The 23,455-nt window shown below is 58.1% G+C and overlaps 1 protein-coding gene across 1 annotated transcript; it reads left to right on the top strand.

Moving 5' to 3' along the window:
- The first annotated feature begins 8,117 nt into the window (after positions 1-8,117).
- Positions 8,118-15,931, top strand: PTPN7 (protein tyrosine phosphatase non-receptor type 7). Its single transcript, XM_066565331.1, has 9 exons — positions 8,118-8,248; positions 8,593-8,776; positions 9,198-9,282; positions 9,808-9,884; positions 12,392-12,529; positions 13,270-13,380; positions 14,129-14,286; positions 15,118-15,231; positions 15,784-15,931. Exons 1-9 carry the CDS (start codon positions 8,118-8,120, stop codon positions 15,875-15,877), a joined length of 1,092 nt encoding a protein of 363 aa, XP_066421428.1. The 3' UTR covers positions 15,878-15,931.
- Positions 15,932-23,455: the final 7,524 nt, after the last annotated feature.

Here is a 23,455-nt window from a genome sequence, read left to right as displayed (position 1 = left end):
CCACCCTGTGCCTAGGAGCTTTGTGCAAATGCTCCTGGAGCTGTGACCACTTCCTGCTCCAGTGCTCAACCATCCTTTGGGTGAAAACATTTTTCCTTTTATCATTTAAACCTCCTGTGACAAGGATCCAGCTGTTTCCTCCAGTCCTGGTCACAGAGAGCAGAGACTGGAGCTGCCCCTCATGAGGTGTTCAAGAGCTCAGCGAGGTCTCCCCTCAGTCTCCTCTTCTGTAGACTGAGCAAACCGAGTGATTCAAAGAAAACAATCCAGAGTTAAGCAGAAAATCCAGGTCCTAAACTCTTCCTCTGGTTCTCCTTGAGGAGAGGGCTGGCAGCATTAGCGGCAGTGCCTTGGCAAAACGAACCAGCGATTGCTTAATTGCTCCGAGCTCCAGCCAGGCACAGCACAGGAGCAAACTCTGCCCAGAGCGGCACCGGCCACGGAGGAAAGGTCGCCCATCCGCGGGGATCATCCCGGTGCCGGTGGGATGCCGGGGCTCCGGGCTGGCAGGCAGCGCTGCGCTGAGCTCTGAGCGCCGAGCTCCGCAGCCCGCCCGGAGGATGCTCCTGCCGGGGCTGTCCTTGGGAACGCGCTCCCCTGGAGGACGCTGGAACAGCGAGAAGCCGCTCTCGGGAGGAGCCATCGGCGGGGCTGCTGCCCCCTCCCCGGGCCGGCGGGCGGGGGACACGGACACAGGTGAGGGGCCGAGGGCTCGCTGCCCCCCGGGAGCCTCTGCGGGATGCTCGGCATGGCTGCACCGTTCTCCTCCTCCTCCTCCTCCTGTGCCCTGCCGGCAGCTGGCACAGAGCCTGCTCCGTCCCCAGGCAGCTGCTTCACCTTCAAGCCTGCGAGCGATGTTCAGGCAGCGGAGGAGACGGGCTCATTTCCAGCAGCCTGCAGGACATCCTGACTGCCAGCCTGCCAACGGAAGCAGAACCATCCCTTCCTGAGTGCTGGACCCAGAGGTGACGGGGCCTGGTGGGACAAAGCCCTGGGGAGTGAAAGTGTTGGGCACTGTCTGTGCTTTGGGTGCCAGCACTGCCACTGAGCTGGCAGTGCTGAGGTGCCCAGGTTAAGGTGACTTTGGGGCTGCAGTGCTGTGGGGAGAGGGGGGAGAGGTGCTGGGGTGTGGATCAGGGCAGGGGGGCTGGGTGAGGGAGCCCATCCTCAGGAGGATGGGGAGCAGAAATGGGCATAAGGGTTGGCTGGTCAGTAGTGGGAAAACAGGTCCCAGTCTGGAGGTGGAAGGTGCTCTTTGCATAGAGGGAACTGGCTATGAAATCATGGCCAGAGGTGCAAGATGACCCCATTGAAAAGTAGTTTTAAAATGCAAGTGAACAAGCAGCAAGTACCAGTCAGGGATAAATCCAGATCTTCCTTTCCAGAGCACCAACTCCATAGGGGCCCTACATCTTGCTGAAAGTAAAGCCACACCTATAAGGACTCTTCAAGAACCCTGAGACTATGTCACAGACCTCTCTAGTCCTTTCCTCCCAACAGATAATCCTAATGCACAGATGTCCATGGTCAGAGGAGACAGGGGATCCCATGTCTGGCACATCCCTGGCTGGGTCAGGGTGAATGGCTGGTGTGGTAACAGCTGGGACTCTTCCCTCCATGTGCATCCCTCCATCACCAACCCTCCCAGCAGCACTCTGGGCATCACCATCACCCCTGACACCCCACTGCCACCAAGGTCAGAGCAGAAAGGAATGCGGGGGGACAAGGGATGTTCCTGTTCTGGGACCTCACGGGAGGGAGGCAGGAAGGTGAAGGGCACAGCAGTGACCTGCCTGGAGCCATTTCCTTCAGTGCTGCTTCCTCCCATCCCTTTCTGGGTTTTGCCCCTGGAGACTGTCATGTTCCTCTTAGCTCACACCAGGTTGCAGTGGCTGTCCTGGTGTCCTGGTCCTGTCCTTACAGCAAAGTGACCCTGGGCTGGGATCTGCCCCCAGCCTGGACACCATCTCCCCTCAAAGCCAGGTGTGCCCTGGCCCCAGCAGTCCCTGCTTGTAGGATCCAGCAGTTCTGCTCCAATGCTGCAGAGCTGGTGATGTGACATGGGACAAGCAGGGCTGCACATGAAAGGCACAGTCTTGGCCAGAGCATCCCCCAGCTCTCTGCTCCTCACTGCTCACACCCCTCTGTGAGCCCAGCCAGGGTCCCTCAGGAGGAGCCAGCTGGCAGCATCCTGCTCCAAGCAGGTGCATTCCAGGGGAGGGATGGAAGGAGGGAGGGCATGTCTGGAGTTCCCTGCTCGAGGTCTCTGCCCACCAGCAGGGATGGGCACTGATGAGTGACCAGGGACACGTGCAGGTGTGTGCACCTGCTGTGTGCCCAGCGGGCAGGAGGCACAGGGCTCAGTCCCAGGAGGGCAACAGACGTAGGTGGGTGCAGCAAGGTACAGGGGACAGCTTGCTGCCCAGGTGGCACTGAGAAATGAAAAATGTCCTGGGTCAAGCAGTGTGTTCTGACTCCCTCTGCTCCTGGTCTCCCTGACATCCAGTCTCTCTCTACCAGCTCATGTCTCCTTTTCCACCAGCACCTTCATTTTCCTGCTGTGGTCTCCACAGCTCTGTGTCCCCTCCAGTGCTCTCCCTTCACATGCACCTCCTCAGCATGCTGGTGCTTTGGCAGAGGAGAGGAAGAGCAGCCATGCTGGCAGGTGGGAGCACACTGGGCTCCCGTTGTGCACCATCAGAGCTGTGTAAGGGTCAGGACATCTGAGCAGTGCAAACATTTCTGCTCCTAGGAGCCTAGGCCATGGCACATCCCCACACAACATCCCTACTATGTTCTCCTACCCTGGGTGAGTGGCCATGGCCAGGACAGTCCCTTCAGTCTCCACTGAAGTTTTCTGCATAAGGAGCAGCCCCAGGGGCCAGGTGTAGTTTCCAGAGGCTGCATCCTGGGTGTCCTGCTTAGCTGCAGCTGGCACAGGCAGGTGTGTGACTGGCAGAGCCAAGCCAGCAGCACAGGGAGCTCTGAGCAGCAGAGGGAAAGTGCTGCAAGGCTTTCCTGAGGACATCCAGGAGGACCTTGGTGTTGTGATGCTCCAGAGGCAGAGGACACACTGCATCCCAGCATCTCAGCTTCCCCTTTTAACCCTGAGGGGGGTCCTTTGTCATGACCAAATTTGAATGGAACCAAATAAGCCATTTTGCAAAGGAAGTGCATCAGCATCTTTCCTGCAGCATCCAGGGGCATTTCATGATCAAGGCAGCACCTGGCAAGAGGAATGTCTTGGTTTGAAAAGCCAGGTGTCTGCTAAGGAAGGCAGGAGCCGCCCCTGAAATGGAAAATGTAAACACCCTCCCTCTGAATTATTATAATTTTGAAATTAAGGGGTCTCAGGCAAAGATATGGGAGTAGGAATAACAGTTCTTTACTAGGAAAATTTAAAATACAAATGCAATAGTACAAAAAAGAAAACAAACCACTGCCAGAGTCAGAGCAGGCCCTGGCACGCTGTGGGTCAGGGGGTGGCACAGCCCCATCCCATGGGGGCTCAGCCCTCCTGCAGTGCCAGCTGTGGCTCTGCTGGAGCAGGGATCCTGCACAAGGGGGGAGTTTTCCTCTGCAACTCCAGGGCTGCTGCAGATGGGCCTGGGCTCCCTCTGGCCATGCAGGGCAGCAGAAGCTGCTCCTCTGGGAATGCACTGGGCAAAGGCTGCTGTGCTGTGCCAGGCTCAGATTGTACCCAGGTAGGAATGCTTGGCTCCTCCCCTGGGCGGAGCATCTCCCCATGGGATGATGGAATTGGATCAGCCATGCAGGGACACTCAGTGGCCATGGACAGCAGAGATCTCCTGGAGGGAGGATTGGCTGTGGGAGAGATAAAGAAAACTGCCCAATGAACAGCAGAGAACTGCCCCAGCTCTAAGAGATGGTGATAGAACACACACCCCCATTTCCAAGCTGAGACACTCTATCCTCAGGAACCCCTTGAGCTCAAAGACACCCAGATGGGACAGGTGCCCTCCACACTTAGAGCACAGACCCAGTCCCAGCCTCAGGAAGTGTCTGCATGTCTGGCAGCCTGTTACTCCAGCACAGATCCTTGTTTGTTTGCTCTGGTTCCTACTGGGAGCAAGTTTCTGCAGACACCTTGTTGATTGCCACAGTGCTGGTCATCCCAGCAATTCCTGAGCTCTGTCAGGGACAGTGGGAAAGAAGAGCAGTGTGTGGTGGGGCTGCCTCCAGGTCTTACAGATGTGTTCTTTCATTCCACAGAGAATCCCTCAATCTGTCCTCTGGCTACTCAAGGATCTGCAGGTAAGACACAAGTGCTAGTGGTCTTTCTCCAGGATAAAGCTGTTCTGCTGCTGGCCAAGCCCTGCACTTTGCTCTGGACCTTGGGCCCTCTGATGTCCTAGCCCTCGTGTGGCACTGGGTGGCACTGGGTGGCACTGGCAGGGCTGCCCAGGGAAGCTGTTCTGGCACACCTGCAAACACAGGTGTGCACAGACACACAGCTCTCTGGTGAGGTGACAGCACAGTCACCTCAGTGAGCTGGGCTGGGGTGGCTGTGGCCAGACCAGCCCTTGGAGAAGACACAGGGAAGGGTTTGGGGTCCGTGGGGCTGTTGGGGTGCAGCAGGAGCTGCTGCAGCACAGCGGGGTGACGGCTGAGGAGGAAGGAAGCTGCAGAGCCCGGCACGAGCAAACAGGAAGAGCAGTGGGGATGTGTCAGGAAGGATGTGCAGTGCCCCAAGGGCAGACCTGGCCTACCTGAGCCAGGCCCAGGGACCTGCGACCCCAAATCCACCCCTGCCCTTCCTGCTGGGGATGGGGAGCCCACCTGTCCTACCCTGAGGTACCGAGGGGTGGTGGTGGGTGCAGAGGGCTGTCCCAACATCGGCAGGGGCTGGGTCTGTGGGGTGGCACAAGGAGCACGAGGGCAGGCACCGAGGGTGGGAGGCACTGAGCGAGCCCTGGCACATTCCAGGAGCATGGGGAACAGCCAGGGCATGGCCTGGGCAAGAGGACAGCAGGTATGGGGGGGATTCACGGCAGCATGGGAGCATTCATTGCAGCATGAGAGGATTCATGGCAGCATGGGAGCATTCATTGCAGCATGGGAGGATTCATGGCAGCATGGGAGCATTCATGGCAGCATGGGGGGATTCATGGCAGCATGGGAGGATTCATGGCAGCATGGGAGCATTCATTGCAGCATGGGAGGATTCATGGCAGCATGGGAGCATTCATGGCAGCATGGGGGGATTCACGGCAGCATAGGAGCATTCATTGCAGCATGAGAGGATTCATGGCAGCATGGGAGCATTCATGGCAGCATGAGAGGAGTCATGACAGCATGGGAGGATTCATTGCAGCATGAGAGGAGTCATGGCAGCATGGGAGCATTCATTGCAGCATGAGAGGATTCATGGCAGCATGGGAGCATTCACGGCAGCATGGGGGGATTCATGGCAGCATGAGAGGATTCATGGCAGCATGGGAGCATTCACAGCAGCATGGGGGGATTCATGGCAGCATGAGAGGATTCACGGCAGCATGGGAGGATTCACGGCAGCATGGGAGCATTCACAGCAGCATGGGGGGATTCGTTGCAGCATGGGAGGATTCACGGCAGCATGGGAGGATTCATGGCAGCATGGGAGGATTCATGGCAGCATGGGGGGATTCATGGCAGCATGGGAGCATTCGTTGCAGCATGAGAGGAATCACTGCAGCATGAGAGCATTCGTTGCAGCATGGGAGCATTCACGGCAGCATGGGAGGATTCATGGCAGCATGGGGGGATTCATGGCAGCATGGGAGCATTCACGGCAGCATGGGAGGATTCATGGCAGCATGGGGGGATTCATGGCAGCATGGGAGCATTCACGGCAGCATGGGAGGATTCACGGCAGCATGGGAGGATTCACCCTGGCTTCCTGAGGGGCTGTGGTGCCCCCAGAGCAGCCCCACTGCACCATGCCGAGCAGCCCGCCTCACACCTCCTGCCCTCATGGCTGCCTCCTGCCCATCCCTCCGTGCCCCAGGGTGGCAGCAGGGCTGGCCATGGCGTGTGACAGAGGCCATCGAGCTCACCCCACAGCCCTGTCAGAGCTCCTGTGGAGCCCTCCGGGGCTCCGGGGAGGCCGGGCCGTGCCCGGGGCAGGCGGGCCGGGGGGAGCAGGGCCGGGCGGGCCGGGCCGAGCTGCGGAGCTGTGGCCGGTATGTGTGTGGGTGGCTGCCGGGGTGGGGGAGAAGGAGGGAGAGGAAGCAGCAGAGGCAGCAGCTCCTTTGATAAGCGGCTTCCTGAACACTTTCAAACCGCGCTGTCAGGCTGAGCGTGCCGTGCCCGTGGGCCTGGGCCGGGACCGAGGAGCTCTCACGGCAGGGCAGCAGGTAGGCAGCCCTCAGGGCACCAGGCTGGGCAGGAGAGCCCCTGGGCACCCAGGATAGGCAGGAGAGCCCCTGGGCAGTGCCAGGCTGGGCAGGAGAGCCCTCAGGGCACCCAGGCTAGGCAGGAGAGCCCCCAGGGCACCCAGGCTGGGCAGGAGAGCCCCTGGGCACCCGGCTGCTGGGCAGGAGAGCCCCTGGGCACCAGGCTGGGGAGGAGAGCCCCTGGGCACCAGGCTGGGGAGGAGAGTCCCCAGGCAGTGCCAGGCTGGTCAGGAGAGACCCCAGGGCACCCAGGCTGGGCAGGAGAGCCCCTGGGCACCAGGCTGGGGAGGAGAGCCCCCAGGGCACCAGGCTGGGGAGGAGAGTCCCTGGGCACCAGGCTGGACAGGAGAGCCCCCAGGGCACCCAGGCTGGGCAGGAGAGCCCCTGGGCACCAGGCTGGGCAGGAGAGCCCCCAGGCAGTGCCAGGCTAGGCAGGAGAGCCCCCGGGCAGTGCCAGCCTGTGCCAGGGGCAGTGGGCATGTGCGTGTGGATGGCAGCGCCAGGCAGGCCAGGATGCTGGACAGGCCATGTGAGCTGAGGTGCTTCCCTGGCATCTCCCAGGTGATTCCTGACCAGACTGGGATGGGAACCTGGGCTGTGTCTGGTCAGCAGCTGCTCTTGTCCTGCCTGTATTGAGAACACCCTGTATGGGGCACGGGGATGGTATGAGTGGCAGTGGTGGCATTGCCACTCTCAGAAATGGCAATGGGCAGCAGGGAATCCTGGGGAGCAGCTCCTGCCCTAGCTGTGTTCCCAGCCACCATGTGGACACCAGCTCTCTACAAAACCTCCCCGAGCAGATGGGCTGCCTGGGATCCCACTCTTTGCCCACCAAGATCTCTGACTCTGCATCATTCCCTGGCTCTGGGTCTGCCTCCTGGTCATGGAGGAAGCAGGGGATGAGGAGGAGGCTCAGAATCCCAGGGTGCTGCCTGCACCATGAGGAGCTGTGCCCAGAGGTGAGTCAGCATCACCTACATCTCCCCAGCCCTGGTGATGGAGGATGTCTGGCACCCTCCCCAGCTGGGCTGCCCCATGGCCTTTTGCTCAACCACCCGGATAGAGCAGTTTCCTCTCAACAGATGCTGTGACCTGCAGGGTGGAGGAGGCTGTCCCAGGGCCATGGGGCTGTTGAGGGGGCCTGGTCTGTGTGTCCCTGCAGCAGGAGATGGCCAGGCTCCATGCAGTGGCTACAGCCACCTCTTGTCACCTGCTGAGCACTGCTGTGCTCAGACATTCCAGCTCCCAGTTCCCCACCATGTCCCCAGGATGAGGCAGGGGGATGTGATGGAGAAGGGCTGGGAACACAGGGCACGTGCTTCCATGGAGGTGGAGAGCATCTGGGGCTCCCCCAAAGCAGGCTGTGCCTGCCACCACAGAGTGGGTGTCCTCCCCTCAGGGGAGGCAGGTGGCCCTTGGTGCCATGCCCAGGGTCACCAGTGTGGGCTGCAGTGCTGCAGGGAGGGTGACAGTGCTGGGAGCTCTCCAGGATATCTGCCTGCATACAGGGGCTGGGGTCCTGCTTCCAGGACAACTGAGCACTTAAAATCCCTTGCTTGCAGACCATCTGTGGGGGCTCCATCCAGCCTTGTGGTGTCTCACAGATCTGACTTTTCTTTTCCAGCTGCTTCTCCTCTGATGGCTCCATGCTCTCCCAGGAGCTGAGAGCCCCCTGTGTGGCCCTGCTGTGCTTCAGGACGAGGGCTCTGTGCTTGCTGCAGCATGGTCCAAGCCTGCTTGGTGTGCTCCAGAGTTCATAGGGGCAGCCTGGCAGCCCAGGCAGCTGCAGAGGACATGGACAAGGCAGAGAAGCCCAGTCCCCCTGCCAAGAAGCACGTGCGACTCCAGGAGAGGTGAGTGTGCCTCGGGGTGCCCATGGCACTGCTCATCCCAGGGCTCCCCTGACATTCCTTTGCCAGCCCTCTGCCTGCAGCTGCCAGCTCTGAGTGCAGAGGCAACCCTGGCACTCACCCAGCCCAGGACAAATCCCAACACCTTCAGTCCTTCAGGGGACTTTTCTCCCCAGCAGGAAGGCAAAATGTTCAGCTACTTCCTGTTCCTCAATCTCCCCATCTGCTGGGGTCTCCATCTGGCCTTTGCCCAGTGTGGGGTGGTTTTAACTGATGATGCAGTGTGGTGGGCTGTCCTTCTGCCCCAGGGTGGCAGTAGGTCAGCCAGGGACCCCTGTGCCTTGCAGGAGGGGCTCCAATGTGTCACTAGTGCTGGATATGAGCTCTCTAGGGAACGTGGAGCCCATCCAGCCTGTCTGCACGCCACGGGACATCACACTGAAGTTTCTGAGGACATCCAGCCACGTGCTGAGGAAACAGGAGCTCCAGCAGCACGCCCAGAGCCTGGCACAGCTCCAGGAGGAGTTTTCGGTGCGATGATCACGATTTTCCCTCTCCCTCCTCACAGGAGGGGTGCCAGGGGCTGGCAGTGGTGGGGCTGAACAGGGTGAACATCAGGCTCTGAGCCCAGCTGTGCCCCACAGCCCCAGTGGGAGGGCAGGAGGTGTGGGCAAACAGGGGAGGGATGCCCAGGTGCCACCTGGTCCCTGGTGCACACGTGTCCTGTTGGGGTCCCTGCAAAACCCTGTCCCGCCCTCCCATGCCATGTTCTTCTCCCAGCACTGCCTCTCTGGAAGGAGTTCCACCACAGCTGGAGTAAAGCCCAGGAGCTGGCATCTCTGCTGATGCCCCTGGGCCAGCTCTGCCCTGCTGGGCAGCCAGGTCTGCCACCAGCAGGGGACACAAGTGGCAGCAATGGGCTTTTCCTCATGGCTGTTTTCTCCCCCTGCAGAAAATCCCACCCAACTTTGTGAGTCCGGAGGAGCTGGAAATCCCTGGGCGTGCTTTCAAGGACAGATACAAAACCATTCTCCCCAGTAGGTGCCACTGTGTCCCTTTGCCTCCCATTTGCCTGTGGGTGAGGGGTGACTCAGAGCAGCCCTGGCACTGGGGTGGGCATCCCTGGGTGCTGTTGCTGCTCCTTCTGCCCGTGGTGTGCGCAGTGCTTGGGGTACATGGGGAGCTGCTCCTACCCAGGTGTGCAGCACTCCTGGGGCCTTCCATGTCCCAAGGGCATGGTCCTGAGAGGGTAAAGGCTGAGGGTGCTGTGGAGGGGCTCAGCTGGGCTCTAGTTACCCAGGAATGCTGGGTTTTTCTTTACAAGATCTTTTAAGGTTCTGTGGATGTCCAGGGGATCACTGCAGGTGAGTCACCCCATCTGCTCACTATGGCACCTGCAGGTTTGGGCTGAGGCTAAAGTGGGACAAGAACATGCCTGAGGGAGGGTGCAGACAGCTCTGGGCATGGCATGGAGTAGGAGGACTCAGCCTCCAGCCCCTGGGGTTGAAGCAGGGAGGATGGGCAGGATCAGACCCTTGGGTGAGACCTGTGACATCTTTCAGATCCTGAGAGCCGGGTCTGCCTCAGGAGGGCTGGGAGCCAGGAGGAAGACAGCTACATAAATGCCAACTACATCACAGTGAGTGTCCTCTTCTCCCAGGGCTGCAGCCCAGGGCTCTCAGGGCATCAGGCTGCAGGTGCCACACTGCTCACACATGCTGGGGCACTGTCACCTGCTCTCCTGTGGCTGCCCTGGGGCTGCAGACTTAACTTGCCACTCCTGCTGGAGCTGGAGATGTGGCTCCATCTGCACAGGGCAGATGTGCTGTTCCTGTGCTGGGAGAGTCTCATGAGGGAGCTGCTCTCTGCTCCTGGGCACACTGAGCACCCCAAAAGGCTCCCTGGCAGTGGCTTCTCCATCTGCTCCTCACACACTGGTCCATGGTCTGGCACAGGCATGGGAGGCAAGTTGTGTCAGCAGGTTATGGCAGCTCAGAGATCCTCAAACCTCACTTATCCTGGGATTTTTTTCTCTGCTCAGGGAGCTTGCTGCAATTTCCCAGGAAGGGAACTAATGAAAATGGGGTGTGGCTTATTTTTGGCACGTGGTGGGGTTCCTTTCCAGAGACTGAGAAATCCCCAGACCTTAGGGTGTTACTTAGACATCTTGGTTTTGATTCCATCCCTGTGCAGACCCTTCCAGGCTGCAGTCTCTGCCAGAAGGGGATCTCTGTGAGCCAGGTGCCAGTTTTGCCCTTGGGGCAGGGTCCTGGCTGAGCCACTGATCTCACTGCAGCACCCTGCCCTTGGGGCTGCCCAGGGCCCTGGCTGAGCCACTGATCTCACTGCAGCACCCTGCCCTTGGGGCTCCCCAGGGTCCTGGCTGAGCCACTGATCTCACTGCAGCACCCTGCCCTTGGGGCTGCCCAGGGCCCTGGCTGAGCCACTGATCTCACTGCAGCACCCTGTCCTTGGGGCTGCCCAGGGCCAGGGAAGCAGAGGGGGGACTGTTGGTGCTGTGAGTGAGGCAGTGAGGGAAAGCAGGACGTGGAAAAGCAGCCCACAAAAAGTGCTGGAGGGCAGTCAGGAGCATTTTTTTCCTGGTGCTGCTTGTGGCTCAGACCCACAGCAGCAAGCAGCACCCAGCAGGGAGGGTGAAAGCTCCCTGGGACAGGAGCACTGTGCCCAGAGCTCCTGGGAGCTCCAGGGGCAGTTTGCCCACGGGCAGCAGAGGAGCTGTGACACCTCAGGTGACACTGCCACCCTGTCCCTACACCCCAGGTGTGGGACACCCAGGAATGCTGGGCTTTTCTTTAAAAGATCTTTTAAAACTAAACTATTTAATTAAAAAATGACACCTAAATTATTTTCACTTTTAGCTCAATAACTCAAATAATTATCAAAGTCTACAATGTGGGCTTTTTTGTCTAATTACAAAACACTACTTAAACTTATGAAGAAGGACTAGTAACTGCTTTAAAACTTCTATTTTTAGTTCTAGATATATCATTGTATTCTAAAACTCTAAGTTTTCTACTCAGTGATATTACACACTTCTAACTGAACTCATAATCCTAGTGCTATCAATCAGCTTTTGAAGCCCTCTCTACAGCCCCAGGTCAAACAGTGTTCCCCTGAGGGGTCAGAGTTTGTTAGCACAGAAAGTTTAAAACTCTCAGCATCCACAACTCCAACATCTCCCCCTCTTGTTGTATCCTCTCTGTCTCACCTGACTGCTGGCAATGCACAAGCACTGCCCACCCCTGTGGCACACACCTGTGCCCACACCCCCCTGTGTGCAGCTGGTATTTCCTGACCCCTTCCTTCCCCTTGATTCCTCAGAGGTGTAGCAGTGCAGGAATTTGTGGGCACATCAGAAAATTGGCAACCCAGCCTGCCTGGGCATGCCTGGGAGGAGCAGGAATCTGGGAGGGCTCTGCAGGTGTTTGATCACATCAGCCCCACCTGGGATTGCTGCTCTTCCTTCTGAGGTGTTCCATGAAATGCTTTTGAGCATGGCTGTGGGGGGAAGGTGGAATTCCCAGGGTTGATACCCCCAGGGAATGACACTCCTGAATGGAAAATCACATTTCCTAGGAAAAATAAATCATTTCAAGGCATGAAAATAGGGCTCTGCAAAACGTTCCTGAAAACATTCCTGTCCCTTAGCTGGCCCAGTGCAGCTTCTTGTGAGACCAAAGCATTAACAGATTGCTGGGAAGGCCTGGATTTTCTGTACCTTTGGCAATTTTATACCAGGAGAAGTGTCTGGAGACAGAGGATGCCTGGAGCTGTGAAGCAGGGATTCCTGCTTGTCCTTGTGGAAATGCCCCTAGTGAGGAGTGCAGCTCCTTGTGTGAGCTTTGCCTTGCCAAGGCATCCATCAGCTATTGCCACACTGACAGTGACTTTGGGTGTGCTAGGATGGACTTGCTCCTGGGTGATGGGACCAGTGGGGTGGGGAGGATGCCTGGTGGCTCCTCAGCAGATCTGTAAAAGCATTTTAAGGACAGATTTAGTAAGAAACAGCACGTGTAGCTCAGCCTCTAAAGCGTGAAGGAGAAAAGCATGGTGGGGGCTGGAGTGAGCTGGGCACAGCCCCGTGCCCTCAGGGTGCCCCGGTCCCTGACGGGCTGTGCTCGGCAGGGCTACGCGGGCCGGCCCCGGGAGTACATCGCCACACAGGGCCCCCTGCTGAACACCGTGAGCGACTTCTGGCAGATGGTGTGGCAGGAGGAGGCTCCCCTCATCGTCATGATCACCGAGCTCCAGGAGCGCAAGGAGGTACCAGGGAGCCTGCCCAGCCCTGGGCACAGCGGGAGGGGGGTGCTATGGCAGCAGAGGGCTGGGTGAGGCCAAATGTGGGGCTGTGCACCCACTCACTGTGCTTTTGTCTCAGAGGGTTCCCTGATGAATCACAAGGGGAGGAGGAGATCCCCAGGGCTGCAGCCTTGGCCCTATCTGGTTTTCCTCCTCACATGGCTGTGTGCTCTGGGCACTCTTTACCAGCTGGATAATAAAGGGTTAAAGCTGGAAAAAGGGTTTAGGGCAGCCCCCAGGGATGGGGCAGAAGCAATGGGCAGCAGTGCCCCTCTGGCCCCCCAGAGCTCTCAGCCAGGGGATCCAGCCCAGGGGAGAGGGCACTGCTGCCCACTGCTTGTGCTTCTGGGATGGGAGCCAACAGCACCTGCCTGGGGGAACTGAGAACTGGAAACTCTTTCCTGGCCATGTCTATGCTCCCTTCTCTCCCTTCTCTCCCTGTGCCCTGGGTCCTGCTGCATCTGGAAGCTTCCTGGGCTGAGCAGGGATATGCATCCCTGGGGCCTGAAAGCCAGGGCAGGGCATGGGAGAGGGTGCAGGGGTAGGGATCTATCCCTTCTTTGCTTTCCCTCTGTATCACTCTACCTCCCCAAGGTGAGGACCCCTCTCACCAGCACTGACTCAAGCACAGTTCAGACATCCTTGACGAGGGTCCTTGGGTGCCTTGAGCATCTCCACAGCCACAAACCTGCCTTGTTCTCCAGAAATGTGTCCACTACTGGCCCGAGAAGGAGGGCACCTATGGCCCCTTCACCATCCACGTGCAGGGGGTGAGCGAGTGTGTGGAGTACGTGGTGCGAGATCTCTCCATCCAGGTGGGTCTGAGCCTCATCCTGGGGCACAGAGGGAGCACCTGGGGCCCAGCAGTGCCCCTGATAATATCACTTCATTTATTATCCCCACAAAAACCCCTCCAACAACTATACCAATTTCCATTAAAATAACTGCCTTGGTTGTAACAGCCCTAGGCATTACTTTAGCCCTAGAAATCTCAAAAATAGCCCAAATACTCATTGTCACAAAACAAACCTGACACCCCTGGCATCTCTGGGCTGAGAGCTCTCAGCAATGAGATGGCAATGCTCTGTGACAGGAAAGAGGAGGGTTCATGATTCTCAGGAGGGCCCTGCCAGAGGAGGGGTGTGCAGAGCCTGGGGAGGCTGGGAGGGATCAGGACAGGAGCCAGCCCTGGGGTGCAGAGGAGAAGGGCTCAGCTGGGCAGAGCAGCACCAGCCTGGTGTTTTTGCACTGTGTCATTGGGCTCTGCCCCATGGGCTCTGTGTCACCCTGGGTTGACACCAGCCTGAAGGATCTGGCTTGCTTGGCCTGGATTCTGGGACAGTATTTGAACACTGCATCTGTTCTCACCCTCTGGGATGGGACACATCCATTGGCTCTGGCCCAGGGGTCTCTCCTTCATGTCTGGCAGAGGCTCAGAGAGGGATTCAGGAGGAGAGTGGCTGAGATGGGTATGGGCTGCTTGAGCTCTGCTGAGCTGAACTCCCCATTTCATCTGGCCCGTGCCCTCACATCCCCATTTCTCTTTGTCCTGTGCTGGAGAAGCTTGGGAAGGAATGCCGCAAGGTCAAGCACATCCTCTTCCCTTCCTGGCCGGACCAGCAGACGCCTGAGTCAGCCAAGCCCCTGCTGCACCTGGTGGCCAAGGTGGAGGAGGCTCTGCAGACTGCAGCCAGCCCAGGGCCCATCGTGGTGCACTGCAGGTAAGAGCTTGCACCTCCCTGAGCCCTGTCTGTGCTTTTCCCCAGGGTCAGTCCCCTGTGAGTCCTCACATACAGGTCCCACGGTGGTGCAGGAATCCCAGGGCACAGCCACCCCCAGCAGAGCTGTCAATCAGCAGCTCCTGTCCTGGCAGCACGATGGTGGCATTAGAGTGGCATATCCTGCACTGGGGTCCAGCAGGGTGGGAGCAGGAGGGGTCTGCATTTGGGACCCAGCCACCAGCCCCACCCTACACCCACAGCTCCAGCTCTGGAAGATCCTGCTTGAGCAGAGAGATGGAACCAGGTGATCCCTTTGAACCTGTCCCATTCCTGCTCCCTGTGCTGCCCAGCATGGCCTGTGGCTTGGATGTGGCCATGTTTCAGGACAGCCCTCCTGCAGGAGGTGGCCTCTGCCTATTCTCTCCTTGCTGAGGGACAGTGGAGCACAGCACCCGTGTGTCCCTAGGGAATGTGCAGCATGCACTGCTGCAGGCTGAGTGCAAACCTGGTGCTGGGGTTAGAGCCCAGCTGGGAGGGGAGGGGCTGCAGAGCCCCCCTGCACTGCACAAGGATACAAGGATAGGCACAGAATGGTTTTGTGCTTGCAGAGCAGCCTCAGCCGGGCTGTGCCACACAGCAAGAACTCCCTGCCATGGCAGAGTGACCCCAGCCCATGGCTTTGGTGCCCGGCTCAGAACCTTGGTCTGGCAGCTTGGGCCAGGAGCCCAGCATCCCTCCAGGCAGAAATCACAATCTAGGAGTGCACCAGCTCAGCAATGCAGGTGCAGGCAGTGGGTGCTGAAGGTGCTCACAGCTGTGTCTGCCCTGCAGCGCGGGCATCGGCCGCACCGGCTGCTTCATTGCCACCAGGATCGGGTGCCAGCAGCTGCAGGACACGGGGGAGGTGGATATCCTGGGCATTGTGTGCCATCTGCGCATAGACAGGTGGGTACACAGGGCAGGGGGCTCCCTGCAGGGTCCTGCTGGGTGCCAGCCTGACAGCAGGGCTGGGGGAGGGATGTGGCAGAGATACGGGGATGGGCATCCCAGGGGGCACAGGGTCTGTTTCTGCTGGAAACCAGAAGGGTGCCTGGGGGATGCAGGTGTGTGGATAGCAAACAATTCCCAGTGCCAGGCTGGTTCTGCAGTCAGAGCTGCTGTAGCTCTGACATGAGGACATGAGGGAGAGGAGAGGGGCTGTGAACCTGGCAGCCATCTGCTCTTCCCGCCCTGCTCAGCCACTAAATCCAGAAACACTCCACCTGGCTACTCTTCAAGAAGTACAGGTGAAAATTAGCACCAAACCAGCTGCCAATCTCATTTTGAACAGCCCAGCAATGCTTCTGAACCCCTCTATTCTTTGGGCTGCTCTGCTGCCTGTTTCAGAGGCATCTTGACATGGCTGGTGCAGTGGAAATGTTTGTGCCCCGGGAGCAGAGAGCTGGAGCAGGGTTCTGTGTCTGTGAAGTGTCAGTGGGCCCTGCCTTTCCCTTGCAGAGGTGGGATGATCCAGACGAGCGAGCAGTACCAGTTCCTCCATCACACGCTGGCTCTCTACGCCTCCCAGCTGCCAGAGGGGGCAGCCCGCTAGCGCAGGGCTCCCGCCGGGCCTGTGGCTCCCTGCTCGGACCTCTCCTGCACCAGCCTCGGGGACACCTTCACCAAAAAAACCCCTCCTGATGCTGCCAGGCCACAGAGCAGCAGCGTGAGCATCCCTCGGGATGAGCACAGCCCAGCCAGCCCCGACTGTGGCTTTGGAGCCTGGGGAGCAGCAAGGTGAGGTGCTGCACTGGCTGCTCCAGGTGGCCACTGCTGCTGGCTCCAGGCAGATTTCACCCACAGAAAGCAGCTTTGGCTTTTGAGAGGTGCAAGATCTTGAACCAGAAGAGCAAGTTATGTGGAGGAACTGCAGCTGGCAGATGCTGGGAGTGTGGTTTGCCTTTCAGCTGCACACAAATGTCCACCCTGTCAGACACAGCACTGGTGGAACTACCCTGAAATAAACAGAGCCTCTGTCCTGGCTGTGCATCCTTTGTGGGCAGGGCTGGGCTTGCTCCAAACATGCACCACTAAACTCTTCTTGCTAAAGACACACCTTGATGGCTTGGTGCACAGCCACCAACGGCGTTCCACAGCATGCTTTCCTCTCCACCTTCAGCCAACACCTTCTCAACAGCCTCAGAGCAGAATCATAGAATTATAAAGGTTGGAAAAGACCTCCAAGATCATTGAGTGCAACCTCTGATCAAACCCCACTAAACTGCATCATGAATTGCCATGTATATTTGTTTCTTGAACACCTCCAGGGACGGTGAGTCCACCACCTCCCTGGGCAGCCTGTGCCAGTGCTTGAGCACCTTTCAGGGAAGAAATTTTCCCCCATATCCAACCCAGACCTCCCTTCTCTCTAGCAGGGGAGATTCCCAAGTGCAGTTTGCAAGTGATGTGTTTCCAATTGCCTTTTGTTACATGAGGGTGGGGATTTTGAATTCTTGGGGTTTTTTTTTCTGAAATCAGAACAAAATAATATTTGAGTTTTATTAGGTTGTCTTTTTAACTGATAAATCCAGAGGCAGAAATATAGAACATGGAAAAACATTTTGTCATAAAGCATGGAGATGGAAATACTCTGGGAAGTATTTTGAAGTACTATGAAGGTATTCAAAGCTGCCCTTGCCATTGGGCATTGGACACCCACTTGGGCAGTGAGGGCTGGGAAGGAGATGGGAAATGCCCAGTCTGTGCCCACCAATGTCATGAGCCCTGACATGACCCAGTGTGAGATGCAGGGAAGAAAGGCTCAATCTTCCTGCTGGAAGACATGTGCATGACCTACTCCTTCCCCATGCCATGGCTCCCCAAAATGCAGCTGAATTGCTGCCCAATGGTCTTCCCTGCTCACTTCCCTCCCTTGGCACCAGGAACAAATCTGCTTCTTGGCCCAGCAGCAGGAAAAGGGGCAGATCTCAAGTGACATCCTTTTGCCTGCTGCATTTCCATCACCCTGGCAGAGAAATCCCCCTGCTCTAGTGCCAGGTCAGCCCTTCCTCAAGCCCCAGCCTGCCCAGCCAGGTGATTTGGGGTGGAATTGTGTTCTCTGTGGGACTCCTGTGTGATGCTCAGGCACTCAGAGAGGTGTGGAGCTTTGTAAGCTCCCTGCAGGTGAATGCATGGCTCAGGACTTTGCCTTCTCAGGTAATTTGGTGTAACACTGTTACCTTTAATGGTGTCTCTGAGGCACCCATAGAGGTTTGAGTTGTGAGACAGGTTTTATTCAGCATCCCCCTCCTCAAGTCCTTCCTTGCCCACTGCCATCAGGCAGGAGAAGTTGAAGACTTACAAACTGCACCTGGACAGTGTTTCTGCACTCCCTGGACAGCAGGACACACACCATTTTCCTCTTGCTTTCAATCTGCTGTCCAGAGGAGAGCTCTCAGGGCAGGCTCAGACCAAGGGCTGCCTGAGGGTCTCCCAAGGCATGCAGGAGCAGCACCAGGATCATACTTGGCCAGGGGTGTTGGCACCTCCTCCCAGATTACCCATCAGGTGCTGGGAGTTTTTCCAGCTCAGCTGTCTGATGCAGATTATGATCAGTTAAGCAGGTTTCCTGCCTTTTGATCTCAGTTTCTACCAGCTCCATTTGTTCCACACTTACCTGGCCCCTGTGGGAGTTCTCTCCATCCTCTGTGCACTGACCCCCTGAACCACCCCCTGTGTTATTGCCAAACCCTCCCTGGGCTCACCCCATGTCAGAGGTGCAGCAGGGTTTGTGTAGGTACAGTTTGGGGTGATTGGGAGTGGGGCTGGCTCAGCCCCATCCCCAGTGGGTGCAGCTGTGAGAAGCAGGTGAGCAGCACTGACAGCACTGAGCCATGGAGTGCCCAGGTGTGCTGAGCAACCACAGAGGGAACAGAGGGCACACAGTGCAGTGCATGAACCATGAGGGTGTAAAAGGCTGGGCTAAAGAGCAAGGAGGGCTGATGCTTGAAGCCTTCTGAAGTGGTGTGGTGCTACTCTGTATGGGTTGAAGCCTTCTGATGTTGTATGGTGACACTTTGTGTGTCATGGCCGTCTCACCTGTGACATGTGCTGTGACAGGTTTGAGCTGCTCTGGCTGTGTCCTGAGAAACTGCTTCACCCAGTCCATAAAGAGCACAGGGTACCAGCAGATAGAGGAAAAGAATCTCTCCAAAATCTCATGCTTCCCTGTGCCCTGGGCTAGCATGAAGCCCCTGAATTAGCCAGGGATTTCAGCACAGCCAAGATTGCTGCTGTTCCTCAGCCCCCCACTTAAACCCCAGGTATGGTCCCAGGTGTCCTTATCCTCCCCACAGGTGTTCCTGTGCTCCAGGGGAGGTACAGCCCAGGCAGGCAGAGCTGGGGCCCTGGTTACAGCATCCTGAGAACCATGTCCCCAAGGCTCAGGAAAAGTCCTTCCTCCACACAATCAGAAACCAGTTTGGGTTGCAAGTCCATCTAGTACCAACCCCTTCCACTATCCCAGGCTGCTCCAAGTCCAACCTGGCCCTGGGTACTCCAGGGATGGGGCAGCCACAGCTTCTCTGGGCAGCCTGTGCCAGGGCCTCACCTCCCTCTTTGTGAAACCTTTCTTACATCTAAGAAAATATATTAGGTATAAAGATACAAGATCTTGTCCTATGCACATGACTGTAATTTTGGCCTGGGGTTTTCCAGGCTGGTAGTCCATTCCCTCCCCTTGCAACAACTCACGGGAATGGGAGGAACAAAACATGGTGTCCACGTGGCAGATATCACTGTTGTGGCACACACCAGCTTTGGTGGTGGTAAATAGACCCAGAATGCTCCAAATTCACTTGCAGCTGCTGGAAAGTTTCAATGCCATCAAACACAGCACTGCTTCAGCAGGTCCTTGGAAAGGCAGAGCATGTACCAAAATCCAGCATTTTGAGTAATGAGTAACAGCTTTGCTCTCAGGTGAGTGATGGTAACCACAGGCTCCAACAGCACCCCTGGACTCCAAGTAATCAGTGACCAAGGAAAGGAGACATTTCAGGGCACACTTTGACATTTCCAGGCAGCACTGGGGTGCCAGGATTTCAAGAAGGCCCCATGGGAGCACCTGCAGCAGGTGGGAGCCCACAGAGGATGAGGCCCACAGCAGCACCCACCCAGAGCCAGAGGGAGGCTTGACCTGGGGGCTGGGAGCACCAGGAACCCTGAGGGACATGGCAGTGACAGCTCTTGGTGCTGCTCCTTGGTAAGCCAGGGTTAAACTCAGCCAGGGAAGCAGCAGGAAAAGCCTCCCCTCACCCAGCACAGCCCTGAGCTCTGCTTCCTTAAGGAATTTGGTTGAGCAACCACATCAAACCCTGCTGGGAATGTCAAACATGCTCTGGAGAGCTCTGGGGCTCTCAGGTCTGGAGAGGCCCTGGGGTGGTGCCAGCTCTTGCACAGGACTCTGCCAGTCACCAGCTCTGGCATGGCCACCGTGGGGTGACACCACTGGGACAGTGCTGCAAGGGTACAGCCACAGGGACCAGATCTGCTGGGTGACCCCTGCAGGTGCCACCATGGACCCTCTGCAGGGAATAGGGCTTGGGACCCTGGTTCAAACCACTGGGAAACAGCCAAATGTCCCCAAACCTTCAGGGCTGACTCCCCTTGATGAGAATAAGGGAAATAGGGCGGGTGGAGTGGGGATGGTGCATAAAAATGATCTATTTTACTCATTTGTTTATGTCTCCCAGTGTGGGGGGGGTGGTCAACAACTGAGCTGTAGTCCCTGCTGTGAGGGGTGAGTTTGGTTTGGGCACTGGATGGGCAGGGACTGCAGGAACATCCAGGAGCAATCTCTAACAGCTTCAGTGCTACAGGAATGCTGGGGGGAAGCCCCAAACTGGTGTAGGGACATTCTTTGGGCTGGAATGTTTCAAAAATCTGTTTTTCTCTTGTATTTTGGGGGCCCCACCTCGAATGCTGGGTAAAGTTTTGGGCCCCTCATGAAAAGAAAGGCACCTCAAGTGCTAGAGCATGTCCAGAGAAGGGAGTGGAGATGGGGAAGGGTCTGGAGCACCAGGAGGGGCTGAGGGAGCTGGGAAAGGGGCTCAGCCTGGAGAAAAGGAGGCTCAGGGGGGACCTTGTGGCTCTGCACAACTCCTGACAGGAGCGGGGACCTGGGATGAGTTGGGCTCTGCTCTCAGGGAACAGGGACAGGACAAGAAGAAACAGCCTCAAGTTGCACTGAGTACAGTTTAGATTGGCTATTAGGAAAGATTTCTTCACCAAAGGGGTGGCCAGGCCCTGGCACAGGCTGTCCAGGGCAGTGGTGGAGTCACCATGGACATGGCTCAGTGGTGACCATGGCAGTGCTGGGATCACAGTTGGACTCAATGATATTAGAGGACTTTTCCCATCTGAACAATCCTCTGATTCTATTAAAAAATTTATAATCTTCAAGCAGAAATTACATGCAAGATTTAGGGGATGATGAATTTTTCACTGGTATGAGGAGTTCTGAAGGGGTGATTACAGAAAATAATGATATTTCTGCTTCCTCAGGCCTCCCTTTAGGAGCACAGGGATCGTGAGCAGGCTGCAACAGCTTGGAGAGCAAAATGCTTTCTGTCTCCAAAAATAAAGTCAGCTTCCCCATGACTTATAGCACATGAGGGAAACTTCCCCACCATTAATTGTCAGGGGCTGTGAGGTGAATTGAGCCCTAACCAGGTTTCCCCATTTCCTGTGCACACCCATTTGTCTCAGGCAGCCCCAGCAGTGGATTCAGCACTTTGCCTCTCACAGAGCACCAGCAACTGCTGCAATGAAGGACCTGCTGTGAGGGAATTGCAAACAGCCTGGTGTGTTAGTCCTTGCTTTAGGCCTGGCTCAAATCCCATGTGGATGGAATGAGCCCTGTTGGTGTGGCACAGCCTTGAGTGCTCAACACGGTGTGGGAGAGCAGAGCAGAGCCAAGGCACAGCCAGCACACCCCTGGGGCAGCTCTGCACCCCCAGCCCAGCAGAGCAGAGCCAAGGCACAGCCAGCACACCCCTGGCGCAGCTCTGCACCCCCAGCCCAGCAGAGCAGAGCCAAGGCACAGCCAGCACACCCCTGGGGCAGCTCTGCACCCCCAGCCCAGCAGAGCTGAGCAGGGCCAAAGCAAGAGGGGTTTGAGGCTGCTGAGCCTGATGGCTGAAGGCTGCTGAGGCAGCAGGCTGGGTAGAGGTCTCACAGAACATCCTTTGAGGCAGCTGTGCCTTTGGGTTGTGTCCCATTCTGCAGGTGGGAATTGTCAGCTTCTGTGGCATCGCTCAGGGCTCCTGGCACCCCCATGCCCCAGTGCCACCCTGGCTGCTGGCCCTCAGCTCTGCCACACCCCACACCTGCACCCCCAGTGCTCCTGCACTCATCACACCCTGCACCCTCAAGTAGCCCAGGACCTCTGCAACGCCTGTGCCCTGCATCTCCCCCACCCAGCACTGCCCACACTGCCTGCACCCCTCAAACACCTGCACCCCAGCACCCTCAGCATCCCTGCAGCCTGCACCTGAACCACCACTGCACCTGCACCACCCTGCACCTGCACCACCCCTGCACCTGCACCACCCCTGCACCTGAACCACCCCTGCACCTGAACCACCCCTGCACCTGCACCATCCCTGCACCTGAACCACCCCTGCACCTGCACCATCCCTGCACCTGCACCACCCCTGCACCTGCACCACCCCTGCACCTGAACCACCCCTGCACCTGAACCATCCCTGCACCTGAACCATCCCTGCACCTGAACCACCCCTGCACCTGAACCATCCCTGCACCTGAACCATCCCTGCACCTGCACCACCCCTGCACCTGCACCACCCCTGCACCTGAACCATCCCTGCACCTGCACCACCCCTGCACCTGAACCATCCCTGCACCTAAACCACGCTGCACCTGAACCACCCCTGCACCTGAACCACCCCTGCACCTGAACCATCCCTGTACTTGAACCATCCCTGTACTTGAACCACCCTGCACCTGAACCACCCCTGCACCATCCCTGCACCTGAACCACCCCTGCACCTGCACCACCCCTGCACCTGAACCACCCCTGTACCACTCCAGCTATCACACAGACATCACCTGGGGAAACTGAGTCCTGAGGCCAAGCACAGCCTCCAAAGGCACCAAAAGCAGTGACTGGCCCACCACTGAAGAAAGCAGCAGGTGGATGAGGTCCTCTCTGTGCCTGTGGAGGTCCCATCACAGCAGGTGCACGTCCCTCAGGGCTGGAGCTCCAGGTCCCCCCTCACCCACCGGTGTTCCCCGAGCCTCAGGAGCCAGGGGCCCTGCTGGGGCCTCATCACCCCTGGTGTCCCCTTGTCACACCCTCCTTTGGATGCCACCAGCGCCGGGCAAGGGGCGCCCATGGCCAGGGGCAGCTCCTGCCGTGGCTGTACCTATGGCAAGTGACACCAGGGGGACAGGTGACACCAGGAGGGCAGTGGAACGGGCTGCAGTGGGGTAGGAGAGCTCGGTCCTGCAGTGTGTGCCAGGGGTCCCAGCGGCACTCCCAGGTGTGGGGGGCTGGGGTGCAGGTACAGGTGCAGGATTGGGGTGTGCCCTGTGGCATGGCACCATGGCTGGAGGGGCTGGTGCCAGCTGTGGCAGGGCACTGCCAGGGGTGCAGGGAATGCACCTGCCGGTGCTGGTGTCCAGCACGGGGGCACGGGGGTGATGGAGGTGGGGGTGCTGGGTGCTGGGTGCAGCGGGCACCAGGTGAAGAGGTGCTGGGAGCACAGGAGTGCGGGCTGGGGGATATTGGGACTGCAGGAAGGCTTTTGGCTGCAGGGGACCTGGGGTACCGGTGTGTCGGGGCGCAGGGGTGGGCTCGGGGGGATGTGCAGGGCTGTGGGGTGCAGCCGTACGAGGGTGCACCCCTCCCCTCAGGCCGTAATGTGATCTGAGGAGCCCTGGGTTACCGAGGGTCGGGGATGCCGGCAGTGACCAGGGCAGGGCTGTGGGATATTCGGGTCTGTCCGGCCTGTCCGTGCTCTCCGGTGTGTCCGGGCTGTCGCGGGGGCCCGGCCGCTCGGTGCAGCGGCTCCTCCGGGCCGGCAGGGGGCGCGGCAGCGGGGCGGGGGAGGCGGCGCGCGGGCCCCACCCGGTGCGGCAGCAGGGCCCGCGGCGCGCGGACAATACCGGC

The sequence above is a fragment of the Molothrus aeneus genome, chromosome 24 (assembly GCF_037042795.1).
Source record: "Molothrus aeneus isolate 106 chromosome 24, BPBGC_Maene_1.0, whole genome shotgun sequence".
NCBI classification, from domain to species: domain Eukaryota; kingdom Metazoa; phylum Chordata; class Aves; order Passeriformes; family Icteridae; genus Molothrus; species Molothrus aeneus.
The sequence above is the reverse complement of the archived record's forward strand: the minus strand, read 5'-3'. Positions and strand labels throughout refer to the sequence as shown.